Below are 13587 nucleotides of genomic sequence, written 5' to 3'. Positions count from 1 at the left end.
GCCATATGACCGAAAAATCAAAACATCAAAACAAACAAAGAAAAAACTCCATGAAAACCAAATGAAAAAAAAACTGCAATTCAAGGAACACTCTCCCTCCACACTTGTCCTTCTACTATTGCTGACATAGCCACTGTTATAGACATCTTTTAGCCATTTCAGATTGAACTCATCAAAAGACATGCTTCTCATCCAGTCTCCCCTGATTGGTCAGCAGCACGCTATTCACCAAGATCCTCAACCTCCAAACCTAGAGTCACCTGGATTTAGATTTTTATTTACCTGCCATATCCAAACCATAAGCACATCCTGTAAGCTTCACCTACAAACAGCCTTGTTATCTTCACTGTGATCACCCTTGTCTTCTCCATCCTAACAACTAACCAAGACCACTGAAACAACCTAGTGAGTTACGGCAGACTGTATTTTTCACAGAATGGCCACAACAATATTACCAGCCCCACATGCTCTCCTAGAACCTTGCCCCTCCCCATCAACTGGTGGTACCTCTACCCCTTCCTCTTGAACCCCTGTGGGCACATGTGATAGCCTTGATTAACAGAGGATGGCAGAAGTGGCTGATGTCCAAGGCAGGGTCTAAAAAGGTGGTGTAGCTTCTCCCTGGCTCTCCTTTCCATGGGACATGCACCTTTGAAGCCATGAGCCGGATGTAGGGAGTCCGGCTACTGGAAGCTGTCATGTGTAGAGTCTGCAGGGAATGAAGCCCAAGGATCCCCAGCTGCTCCACATCCTGGCTGTCTGAGCTGAAGTTCAGTTCAGTTGCTCAGTCATGTTCGACTCTTTGCGACCCCATGAACTGTAGCACGTCAGGACTCCCTGTCCATCACCAACTGCCGGAGCCTACCCAAACTCATGTCCATTAAGTCGGTGATGCCATCCAACCATCTAATCCTCCGTCGTCCCCTTCTCCTCCTGCCCTCAATCTTTCCCAGCATCAGGGTCTTTTCCAATGAGTCAGGTCTTCACATCAGGTGGCCCAAGTATTGGAGTTTCAGCTTCAACATCAGTCCTTCCAATGAACACTCAGGACTGATCTCCTTTAGGATGGACTGATTGGATCTCCTTGCAGTCCAAGGGATTTTTTTCAACACCAGAGCTGAAGTACTAGACATGAAAGTGAGGGAGCCTTCAGATGAGCTCAGCTTCAGCTGCCATCTGACTCAAACTGCCTGAGAGACTCCTGCTGAGAGCCGTCTAACAGCCCTGACAACCTCCAGAACGGCGTGAGAGAATAAGAACTCTTCGTTGTGATGCAGCAATAAATAGAGGTAATACGCAGGGATTCCTGCTTCTGTGACCCCACCCCCACCCCCAACCCATCCCCCTCAGAGCAGCCAGAGGACCTTTAAAAACACGAATCATCTCATGTGGCCTCCTTTTCCAGTTTCAACAGCTTCCTATTACACCCAGACTGTTACGCAGCTGTCACGCCTCTCTCCACAATGCTCCTCCATGACTACCTCTCAAGTCCATTTTCAATCACTGCTGTCTACTGGCTACACCCATTGTATAGCCTTCTTTCTTCCTCTTTTTTGCTAAGATTGTTGCCATCTTAGGGACTCAGGAAAGTTGTTCCCTCTGTCTGAATTGCTCCCCGCCTCCAACCCTCAACTCTTTGCACAGCTGGCTCCTTCTTATCACTCAGGTTCCAGTTTAAATGTCACCTCCCCAGAGATTACCCAATCTAAAGCAGCCACTTAGTCTCTCCATCATCGGCCCTATTTTAATGACCCACATATGCCATGTTGTAGTCCGATAGTTTATTTTTTAATTTGTCCGATTTTCCCCACCAATCAGACAAACTAGTATTTTCTAGTTTATTGATTTGTCTGATCGCCACAGGAGAGCAGAGGTCTTCTATTAGTCCACACAATATAACCAGCATTTAGAACAGTGACCAGCACAGAGCAGGTACTCAATTAATATTTGACACCTAGATAAACAAATGAGGTAAGCACAGGACTTCTGAAGAGTGCTGGTTTGTTTAACTGTCCCTCTAATGTGACGCATGGTTCGATAACTCAATGGAACATGCCCTGGGAATTGCCAACTAATTTTTCTAAGGCCTATGTTCATCAAGCAACTTTTGTATTGGAAATGTTGTTGTCTAAATGAATTTGCCCTTCAAGAGTAAGCAAGAATCTGGGACTTCCCAGGTGGTCTGTGGCTAAGACTCTGCACTCCCAATATAGGGGGCCTGGGTTTGATCCCTGGTCAGGGAACTAGACCTTACCTATTGCAACTAAGAATTCGCAGGCTGCAACTAAAGATCCTGAGTACCACAACTAAGACCTGGGGTAGCCAAATAAATAAATATTTTTTTATAAAAAAGAGTAAGCAGGAGTCCTGTTGTAAACTACTACTGTGGTAATCATTTATATATTTGTCAGTGTCTTAAAGGTCTGTCATGCTTCCCCACTGGCTCAATGGTAAAGAGTCTGCTTGCAATGCAGGAGATACAGGAGATGCAGGTTCAATCCCTGGGTCAGGAAGATCCCCTGGAGAAGGGAATGGCAACTCACTCCAGTATTCTTGCCTGGAGAATTCCATGGACAGAGGAGCCTGGTGGGCTACAGTCCATAGGGTTGCAAAGAGTTGGACATGACTGAAGCACAAGGCTGTAAAGGCCTGTCACCCCAAACTTCTGCACTCCCCCTACTCATCCCCAGTCCACCTCTGTGCCCACAGCCCAGGAGAGCCTCACTATTTCTGGATGAATGGATAAGATTGGGTTTCTGACCCCACAAGGCTGAGGACACGGCTGAGTAAGGTCCCCATGACCAACTGGCCTCCCCACTGCAGAGAGCACACTTGAGCATCAGAGAAAACACAAAACCTGAAGCGAACAAATATCTTCCAAATAAAGGCACCCTGTGGTTCCCACACTGCTGCTGGGCTCACATTACCTTCAGCTCATGGATCAGGCTTCTCGTTTGGTGGAGGCTGCGGCAGTCCTGGCTCTTCACTGCGGACAGCAGGTGGCTGGTGTCGGCGAGGAAGCGGAGCAGGTCCCCCTCGGAGGTGGTGAAGGACCGCCACTGCCTCACCAGCTCATCGATGTCGCTCTTCCTCTGGCGAACACCCTGGGCCGCACTCTGCCACTGCTCCTTGAGCCTCGTGAACTTCCAAACAAATTCCGGTCTTGGGGAAAATAGATGGTTAGAGAATTCTGACATCTATGTGTAGAAAAAATAACTATCAATGTGTAACAGGAACTCAGATTTGCCATTTTTACCTAGAAACACTATTTTAGATCTGAGCACCATTCAACTTAAACATGATAGGGAATGTGGGGCTGGAGGGGGCAGGGTGTGGGATGGTGAAAGGTGTTGAGCAGAAGAGAACTGCACCTGGCCTGGTATTTTGCTGACACGCATGACCTCAAACAAGCTGTTTTGACACAGATTATGCCAAGTGCTTTACGGAAAACTAAGCATGGGGTCAATGGCAAACGGATGAATAGGTAGGTCCTTTGTAATGTTATTGATTACTTGAGGGTTGTACACTACACAATTGCAGCAATAAAGAACATGCTTTCTGCAACTAACTCAACTATTTCTTTCCCAGATAAACAACACCCTTCATGTGAGAAATAGGGCCTTTTATTTATTATGGTAAAAATCATGCTGATCAGATCAAAAGTAGTTAATCATCTTGAAACTGGCTTGAATTTATTACTTGAGAGGTAGGAAGAAATAGGGTTTGTATTTCTTAGTTATGCCGAAAGAAGATTCAGAAGCACATGGGTAATGACGGGGAGGAAACGAATGCCTATGGAGACGTATGGAGAAGTCATTTAGGAGGCCAGGCCCACTCGGGGCGGCTGTTGGCAGATGCACCAGCTGTGTGAGCAGGTGCAGCTGTGCCACCAGGCTGTCTGAGGGGCTCCACTCAGCCCGACTGGAACTGCCCAGAGACCCCAACCCCATGTTCACGGCAGAGAGAGAAGTCTCTTCTTTCACAATTGTGACATAGCCACTTGCTGGGAACAGCAGTCCTTTGAAATTTATTTTTTAAATAGCAAAATACCATGAGGCTGAAAGTAGAGAGGAAAACAGACTACAAAAGAACCCTTTGGAATAAAAAAGTTAGTTAATTGGACTTGGCAGACACGTGTTTGCAAATCATCTGACCTGCTAAGCCCACCCTTCTACCACAGGGAAAAGGGGTCCTGATGTTTTTATGGCCATGAAGCAAGACTTTATCCTAATATACAGCCAGAAGACTGGCCCCATAGTGCTCTATCAATCGCATGGCCACAGGCACTGATGTTAAGATTCATGTGGTGGAAGGCCCGCCCGCTCACATTGCCTTCCACATTCTCACAGCCATCATGAGTCCTGGAGAGCTTACCTCTTCTCTATTTCTGCTGTGTCCAGGAGTTGTAAGCACTGAGTGACATAAGAATCGGCAATTGTCTGGTTTATAGAAACTTCAGCTTCTAACATCTGTACGTGAATCAAAATGTAAAATATTAGTGAAAACTGTTTTCATGAATTTCCTAATAAAGTCTATGGAGGATATGTGAGATAATTTATTTTCAAATGATTTGAACCTAACTGCAAAAAATGCTTAATCATCACACCTATGAATACAATCTTAGAAGCAAACAGGTCTAATAATAACTACATCTATGACCCATTTATTGGGCATTTTCGATTTGAGTTGTTGTTGTTGTTGTTCAGTCATGCCCGACTCTCTGAAACCCCATGGACTGTAGCCTGACAGGCCCCTCTGTCCATGGGATTCTCCGAGCATGAATATTGGAGTGGGTTGCCATTTCCTTTGATCTGAGAGGCACTGAGTAAAACAAGCACTGTCTCACTTCTTCAGCTTAGGACTCAAGTAAATACTATTAGATCCATTTGAAGAGGAAGAAACTAAACTGTTCAGGAACTAACTCAAAGTTTTCATTTTCAGATTTCATTTTCTGTGGATGACCTTAATGTAACAATGCAGACTGAAATCAGTTACATTAAAAAGTTACAGTGAACTAATCATGCGTAGTTTGGAAATGCAGGATCTGCCTATAGAAGGATTTTCAAACATACATCAGTGAAAGTATGGAGAAACTCCTCTGCAAAATTATTTATGTTACAATTATACCAGGTGCCTCAATACTTTATAGACCTACTCAGTGAAAAAAAGAAGAGAAGCTGAAGTACTTTAACACGCTCTTGGTGAAGAGGCACCATGTTCACATTCTAAGAAACCAATGCTGGGCCGGAAGTTCTATTGACTGCAGAAAAATCTAGGATCTTCAGTTCAGTTCAGTCACTCAGTCATGTCCAACTCTTTGCAACCCCATGAATCGCAGCACCCCAGGCCTCCCTGTCCATCACCAACTCCCAGAGTTCATTCAAACTCATGTCCATTGAGTTGGTGATGCCATCCAACCATCTTATCCTCTGTCGTCCCCTTCTTCTCCTGCCTTCAATCTTTCCCAGCTTCAGGGTCTTTTCAAATGCGTCAGCTCTTCGCATGAGGTGGCCAAAGTGTTGGAGTTTCAGCCTCAACATCAGTCCTTCCAATGAACACCCAGGACTGATCTCCTTTAGAATGGACTGGCTGGATCTCCTTGCAGTCCAAGGGACTCTCAAGAGTCTTCTGCAACACCACAGTTCAAAAGCATCAATTCTTCGGCGCTCAGCCTTCTTCACAGTCCAACTCTCACATCCATACATGACCACAGGAAAAACCATAGCCTTGACTAGATGGACCTTTGCTGGCAAAGTAATGTCTCTGCTTTTGAATATGCTATCTAGGTTGGTCATAACTTTCCTTCCAAGGAGTAAGCGTCTTTTAATTTCATGGCTGCAGTCACCATCTGCAGTGATTTTGGAGCCCAGAAAAATAAAGTCTCACACTGTTTCCACTGTTTCCCCATCTATTTCCCATGAAGTGATGGGACTGGATGCCATGATCTTCATTTTCTGAATGTTGAGCTTTAAGCCAACTTTTTCATTCTCTTCTTTCACTTTCATCAAGAAGCTCTTTAGTTCTTTTTCACTTTCTGCCATAAGGGTGGTGTCATCTGCATATCTGAGGTTATTTATATTTCTCCCAGCAATCTTGATTCCAGCTTGTGCTTCTTCCAGTCCAGCGTTTCTCATGATGTACTCTGCATGTAAGTTAAATAAGCAGGGTGACAATATACAGCCTTGATGTACTCCTTTTCCTATTTGGAACCAGTCTGTTGTTCCATGTCCAGTTCTAACTGTTGCTTCTTGACCTTCATATAGATTTATCAATAGGCAGGTCAGATGGTCTGGTATGCCCATCTCTTTCAGAATTTTCCACAGTTTATTGTGATCCACACAGTCAAAGGTTTTGGCATAGTCAATAAAGCAGAAATAGATGTTTTTCTGGAACTCTCTTGCTTTTTCGATGATCCAGTGAATGTTGGCGATTTGATCTCTGGTTCCTCTGCCTTTTCTAAAACCAGCTTGAACATCTGGAAGTTCATGGTTCATGTATTGCTGAAGCCTGGCTAGGGGGAGTTTAGTCATTAATAAAACAGGGTAGCAAAACAATATTTGGAAATTTATGAAACATGTGAGAGTTTTGCAAATGATCAACCGACAACTGAATTTGCTTAAAGACATACATTCTGTGTTTAGGGATTGAAGATTGACAGGTATTCTGCATATTTTTACTTAAATCTCTCATCCCCTGACTACTGCCTCAGGGAGACGGGGGCAGAGTGGCAGAGCATGGGTTTATTTACCTCATACGTCTTCTGCTGTTCTAGAAGAGCAGGAAGGCTGTCAGCCACATTTGCCTTGAGTATCTCTTCTATCTTCTCCAAAAGCTGGACCCACTTTTCACAACAATGAAGAAACTTTTCATTCAATCCAATTCCTTGAAGCTCACTACAGAGGTTTAAAAGCAGAACAGAGCCACATAACAATGACACTACTGTGCTCAACTGTCAGTTTTACCATAATTGAAACAGAAGGCGAGAGCTGGGCTGTTCTGACCTGCAGCGTTCCAGCGCCGTCGCCGTGGCCCGGATCCACTGCCGGTTCACGTTTTGTAATGTCTTCATAGCTACGTCACTAAGTGGGAGCTTGAGGCTCACTTCATTCAAATGCTCAATATCAGGTGACTGGGCCGTCAGTGCCAGCACATGATTCTATGAAAAAGAAATTAAATTCCAGACTTTGGGATGCCACTAAGATATGCAGATGGTGAAAAAGCCTCAGAAATGCTATAGGCCTTTCTTATCTCAAAGATGAGGGAAAGCCGGAGCTTAAATAGGTAAATGACTTGCCCAAAGTCACACAGCTAGTTAGTGTCAGAATTGGACCTGAACCTAGACCTGTCAATTTTGTGACTTTTCTAGAATAAGCTGCACACATGGCCAGAATCAAAACAGACCAGGAAACAGAGAGTGATCTCGGATTCCTGTCTTTGAAGAGGATGGAAATAAGCTCTTTTTTTTTTCTTTAAGGATCCACACTGGACCTTCAAGTCCCATTTAGTCTGCCAACAACTTGACTTTCAACAGATCATGCAGCTTATTTATTAAGTAAATGAAAATTCAATCCCTGAAATAACTCTAGCAAAGCATGGTACTTAAACATACATATTATGGTGATATCACAGGAAAGCAAACTCACCAAAATTTTATTTTTTAAACAATATTCTAGGGATAGCATCTAGGTCAACAATGTATTCAGCAAACATCCTTCACAATATCCATGTTCTCACTACAGAACTCTGCTCTAAAAGTCTAGATCAGGGTCAGCAAACTTTTTCTGTTAAGGGCTAGATCATAAATATTTTAGCCTTTTCTTAGCCATATGATCTCTGTGGCAAACATTCAGCATGAAAACTCCCACAGACAGTACATAAACAGTGGAAGGCCATGGCTACATTATTTACAAAACCAGGTGGGGGCTGCATTAAGACCTTATGCCATAGTTTGCTGACTCTTAATTTAAGTTATGAATATTGGTCCTTAGGATAAAGATCCAGAATTCATTAATTCTTCATTCATCTATGTTAACTATACTAAACTTATTAAGGTAATAAAGAAGGAAAAAATACCATTAATTTAATAGGGTATTTTACTTTTTGATCTTCCACTAACCAGAAAAATTCAATTAATCACAACATCCAATTGCTAGATTATTCTAGTTCACTGAAACTAACTAGTAAAGACTTAAAGATTTAAAAGTCTACTGAAATTATTGAGGCATATTACTAAAATAAATCTCATGACCCAGCATTTCCATTCCTGGGTATATAGCCAAAAAAAAAAAAAAAACCCAACACCTCCAAAACCTAATTCAAAAAGATATGTGCAACCCAATGTTCATAGCAGCATTATTTACAATTGCCAAGATACAGAAGCAACCTAAGTGTCCACCAACAGATGAATGGACAAAGAAGATATGGTACATATATAATGGAATACTACTTAGCCATAAAAAAAAAGAACAAACGTTTGCCATGTGCAACAACATGGATTTGCAGGGCATTATGCTAAGTGAAGTAAGTCAGAGAAAGATAAATACTGTATATCACTTATGCATGGAATCTAAAAAGCACAACAGACTAGTGAATATAACAAAAAAGAAGTAGACTCACAGATAAAGAGAACAAACCAGAGGTTACCAGTGGCAGGGCCAAGGGCAATACAGGAGCAGAGGCAGGGGAGGTACAACTATTGGGTTTAAGATAGACTCTAGGATATATTGTACAACATGGATATATATACTCTAGGATATATTGTACATATATGTACAGTATAGCCAATATTTGTAAAAACTGTACATGGAAAGTAATCTTTAAAAATGATATTATAAATTTACAAATTAAAAAGGGAAATAATTGACAAATGAATTGTATATTTAAAGTGTAAAAAAATAAAACAGATCTCTGTGTTGTCCTACTTTTCTAGACACTAGGGAAAATAGGACAAGCATGAAGACACATCGTGACTGTGGTTCAAGGGTTAGGGTGCACACAGATTCTATAATATGACAGTAAGTCACTTATTTTTTATCCTATGGTGAGCCTGAGCCCCTAGAAATAACAAACATTGGCAATACCAGGAATAAGTCAGGATTTCCTTCTTTTTCTTGCCGGTAGAGTTTATCCAAATTCTCTTCTTCATGTGTAATGAGACCTTTTAAAGATTCCAATCGGTTCCCAAAATCCTTGAATTGTGATAGAACAAACTAGAACAAGAGAAGTTTTCATCAGAAACAATTTTCATGTGCATCTACAACAGAAGCAAGCAGAGCCTTGTGATAAAAGTTCAAGTTGTTTCCAGCCCTCAGGAGTTCATTATCAGCTCATTATCTTGAATATCCAGAACATCTCTGATATTTACTTTGTGCCTTTGGTAAAGTACTACACCTTCACAGGGGTGAACAGACCACCTGCTTGACAGGGACATATAGAAGAGTCCTGCTAGTTAAGTGTTTTCCCCGCTGTGTGATACTGGAGCTCCATGGCCTTCTGTTCATCTTTTTGAGAGTTCATGAACTAAAGGCTTTCAAAAAGAGAATAAAATATACCACAAATGGCCATGCTTTAAGCAGCCATTCTATGACTCAATTACCCCACCTGAAGATTCAAATACTGTGTGATCTGAACAGTATATAAAATATATCACTTTAACAAGTTCAATAAAGAAGAAATGTGACTGAAGAATCACATGACTGCAGAATCGTGTCAAATGGTAGATATGTTTAGGGCGTCTTTATTCTGTTGTTTCCCTAACATGCAGCCCACAAAGCATTGATAACTATCACTTCACAAGATACTAGGAACTGTGCAGAGTGTGCAAGTGTCCAAGACTATAAATTGAATGGAAAAAGTAAGAAGAACCTCAAATTCATTTGTTTTCACAAGCAGCATCTTTTCCAGGTAGGAAGCTCTCTGGAGGGAGTACATTTGACCAGACAGGAGCACATGGGTGTTGGGCTCTGCAGGTTGTGGGAGTCGATCCAGGAGAATGGAATTTTGGAGAAAGGCCTCTTTTGTCTTCTGCACCTCACACTGCAGCTCCTAGAGGAGAAAAAGTGATTGTAAAACATTCCTCTTCCTTTCCCAGAACAAATGGGAAAGGCCCACCTCATGCCACTCCACCAACATCTAGAAGAATTTCTCCCCTGAAATTGTGGGTGTGGCTTTTTTTTTTTTTTTCTGTTTATTTTGTTTATTATTTGGCTGCACCAGGTCTCAGCTGTGGCATGTAGGATCTTTAGTCATGGCATGTGGGATCTAGTTCCCTGAACAGGGATTGAACCTGGGACCCCTGCTTTGGGATTGCAGTCTTATACAGTGGACCACCAGGGAAGGCCCTACTGTTTATTTTAAAGAGCCAACAAAGCTAATGCTTCTTTATGTGATGCACATCTCTGGTGCTAGTTTGAAATTTGTCAGTTCAGAGCTAAAAGTGACCACGGATAAATAAAGCTGGGGCTTCTAGTTCATAGAAACTGGAGATGACTTTGGTAGAGTCTTGTGAGTTCTATTTCTAATCCTCAGAACACTTTAGGGATCTGCTTTAAGGCATTTAAAGGATCAATCCAACCCTCGTCTCTGTCTGAGACTTTGTAACATAAATGTAACATAAATGGATTCATATGCAGGGAGCGTGGAATCTCACTGACCAAGCCAATTTTAGAATTGATTTTGGAAATATTGCATCTATGTGAATTTCTGTGTTTTTTTTTAAACAACAGATTAGGTAGGTGTATCAGAAATATGATTCATATCTGTTGAATTCTTGTCTCTAATTGTTATTTCTTTATTTGACCTATAGTATCAAAAGATACAAAATGTATCTGGTCACCTAATCTAACATTAGAAAGTATTTACTTTATAGCCAATCATTAACATAATAGAATAAAACCACAGAGAAAAGTATATAACTCTTAAATATTAGTCTAAAAATCATTATTTCCACAGAAAAGACTTATTAACACAGGAGCAAATCTATAATTCTTTCTAAATCAAGAGATTCAACATCTACTTCTTAGATGCCCACATTCAGCTGATAACACTTCTGCTTTAATTGGAGACTTTGTACAAGGCTTCTGCCTTAGAGAGTTACCTGCTAGAGTGAAAGAGGAGACTTGGAAGGAGGTGGTCAGGTGCCCTTGACTCAGCTAGCAGCTGCCTGACCCTCACCTGCGAGCCACTGCCTGGCTTTCCCAACCCCAGACGTCCCTGCCTTGCCTGTGTCCTCCGTGGTCTGCTCGCACACCTTCCCAGACCCACTTCTCCCTCCCTGTGGTCTGGCTACTCCCTGGGTCACGGCCCGTCCATCAGGCTGTCTTGCCCTTGGTTTTCGCAGTAGGCATAATGCCTACCTTGGCATCCTGCAGGGCCGGGGGCAGGACCTCTGCTAGGTTGTTCCCAGATGTGTTGATGTTTGCGAGCTGTTGCCACTTTGTCTCCTGCGGCTCCAGCCTTGCTGCAGCTTCAGCGTGAGCACTGTTGCATGCCTGCCAGAGTTGTAGCAGGCTCTGGGCCCTCTGCAATTGGTCTGCGACGTCTTGGTTTACCTGAGTCCACCTGTCACGGCAAAATAAGAAACAGGACCCCCATCCATCTCTTCCTTTACAGAAAAAGCAAATGCATACTCTATCCGTTAAGCTAACAGCAGATGAATTAACAAGACATTGTTCAATACCTTTTCAAAATGAATGATATCATCAGTATATAAACAGAATTCCAAGTTAGGATACTTCATTGACTTTATAATTCTCAACAAAATCTGCAAAATTTGTGACTGGCAGGAAATATCTATTGTATTATGAACATCTTTTAGGCAAAGGTGAGGAAAAGTACCAAACTGTTTACCTGATGAAAATGTCTCCACATGGGAAGGGCTCCTGTTTCATAAAGCAGGTCTTTAGATAGGCCTTATTTAAAATGTATTTATGTCAAATTTATTTTCTAATTACAAAAGCAATAGGTTCCTTATATAAAAGTAGAAATAAATATATACTTTTCTACTTCTCAGCAAAGGGTGCTTATTTTCTACTATGTTCTACATTTTCTAATGTTTTACTGTTTTGTAGACATATGCTTTGTTATAGGACTAATTTCTTTGTGAATTGAGGAAAAAATGGCAGATATTACCTGGTACTTGATAATATTTTGTTCTCTAGAGGAATGTTAATTCCTGTATATTCTCTTACTACTTAGGCTGATTTGCAGCAGAAAGTTACTTACTTGGTGCAACCTGATCTTAATCATATGGGAAAATTGTCCCCAGGTGTGCCCTTCAAAGGATGCTAGCACGCTGTCTATGAGGGAGGCAGCAGTGGAGTACAGAGGCCCCAGATTTACATAGCTGGTCTCCATGAGGACCAGGCTAAAAAATAAAATCACCTTTGGATTCCAGGTGAACATAACTAGAGCTGTTGATGAAACCTAGTTAGATATCTCACTTTTAGAGTAAATATCATCAAATTATGATGCTGCTGCTGCTAAGTCACTGCAGTCGTGTCCGACTCTGTGCGACCCCATAGACGGCAGCCCACCAGGCTCCTCTGTCCCTGGGATTCTCCAGGCAAGAACACTGGAGTGGGTTGCCATTTCCTTCTCCAATGCATGCATGCATGCTAAGTTGCTTCAGTCGTGTCAGATTCTGTGCGACCCTATGGACAGCAGCCTAACAGGCTCCTCTGTCCACGGGATTCTCTAGGCAAGAATACTGGAGTGGGTTGCTATTTCTTTCTGCAAATTATGAACAATGGCAAATAATAAAAGTATTTTTGCATCCATGAAAATTAGCTAATTTTGTGGGGCTGGCACATTCATTGGTTGTACGAAACTTTTTGGATCTCAGATGTACTATCAAACTGCTACAAAAACTAAAAATCATAATAAGAAAAACATTTTCTGTAATACATTTTTCATTTTATTAAAATTAAAAGTTAAAAAAAGGTAGAAATTAAAAATTTGTTTTTAATCCATAATATGGACTGTAACATTTTGCCTTCCTTTCCCACTTAAAAAAATTTTGCCATGTTATTAATAAAAAATAAGCCTAATTTTAAATGGATGTACATAATGGTTTATAAATGGTCTATTTTTTAATTTCCAAATTCTAATTTAGTATGAATATTGAAGTAATTTTCAATTTTTGCTTCCAAATATAACACTCAGATACAACTTTATTCAAAGGTTTTTTTTCTGTATTTAAAGATATTGGCTTTACACTAGATTTTTAAAAGAGAATTATTGGGTCAAAGAATATAAATATGTAAATATTTTTAAGGTTATAGGTATATGTTCAAACTGCTTTCTGAAAACATTATAATATTTACATTCTCACCTGAAGCAAGTGAGAATGATTGTTTCACAATATCAGTGACCCCACTAAATGGGTGAAAAAGGTAAAAAATGGCATAATTGCTTTACTTTTATGTATGTCACAAATTTTCTCAAAACCATCTGTTTTAAAAATAAGAGTTTATCCAATTATAAGTACAACGTATGCTCATAACCCTCCACAAAACATGTATATTTAAATCTATCCACACCTATATTGAGATTATCTACCTATCTACCCACCTATCTATACAGAGGAAG

General features: G+C 41.2%; 1 protein-coding gene across 12 annotated transcripts in view; it reads right to left on the bottom strand.

The window, feature by feature from the left end:
- The window catches only part of SYNE2 (spectrin repeat containing nuclear envelope protein 2), a 327458-nt gene that overhangs the window by 54191 nt on the left and 259680 nt on the right, over positions 1 to 13587 (bottom strand). For all 12 annotated transcript variants that reach the window (XM_055538301.1, XM_055538305.1, XM_055538307.1 and 9 more), the window contains 7 exons: positions 11355 to 11559; positions 9865 to 10044; positions 9081 to 9209; positions 7002 to 7156; positions 6749 to 6893; positions 4375 to 4469; positions 2928 to 3162 (listed from right to left, as the gene is read on the bottom strand). In XM_055538301.1, coding sequence (XP_055394276.1) covers positions 2928 to 3162; positions 4375 to 4469; positions 6749 to 6893; positions 7002 to 7156; positions 9081 to 9209; positions 9865 to 10044; positions 11355 to 11559 — 1144 coding nt within the window. The remainder of the gene's footprint in view (positions 1 to 2927; positions 3163 to 4374; positions 4470 to 6748; positions 6894 to 7001; positions 7157 to 9080; positions 9210 to 9864; positions 10045 to 11354; positions 11560 to 13587) is intronic.

The sequence above is a fragment of the Bubalus kerabau genome, chromosome 10 (assembly GCF_029407905.1).
Source record: "Bubalus kerabau isolate K-KA32 ecotype Philippines breed swamp buffalo chromosome 10, PCC_UOA_SB_1v2, whole genome shotgun sequence".
Lineage (NCBI taxonomy): Eukaryota > Metazoa > Chordata > Mammalia > Artiodactyla > Bovidae > Bubalus > Bubalus kerabau.
Note: the sequence above shows the minus strand (reverse complement) of the source record. Positions and strands in the feature narration are given on the sequence as shown.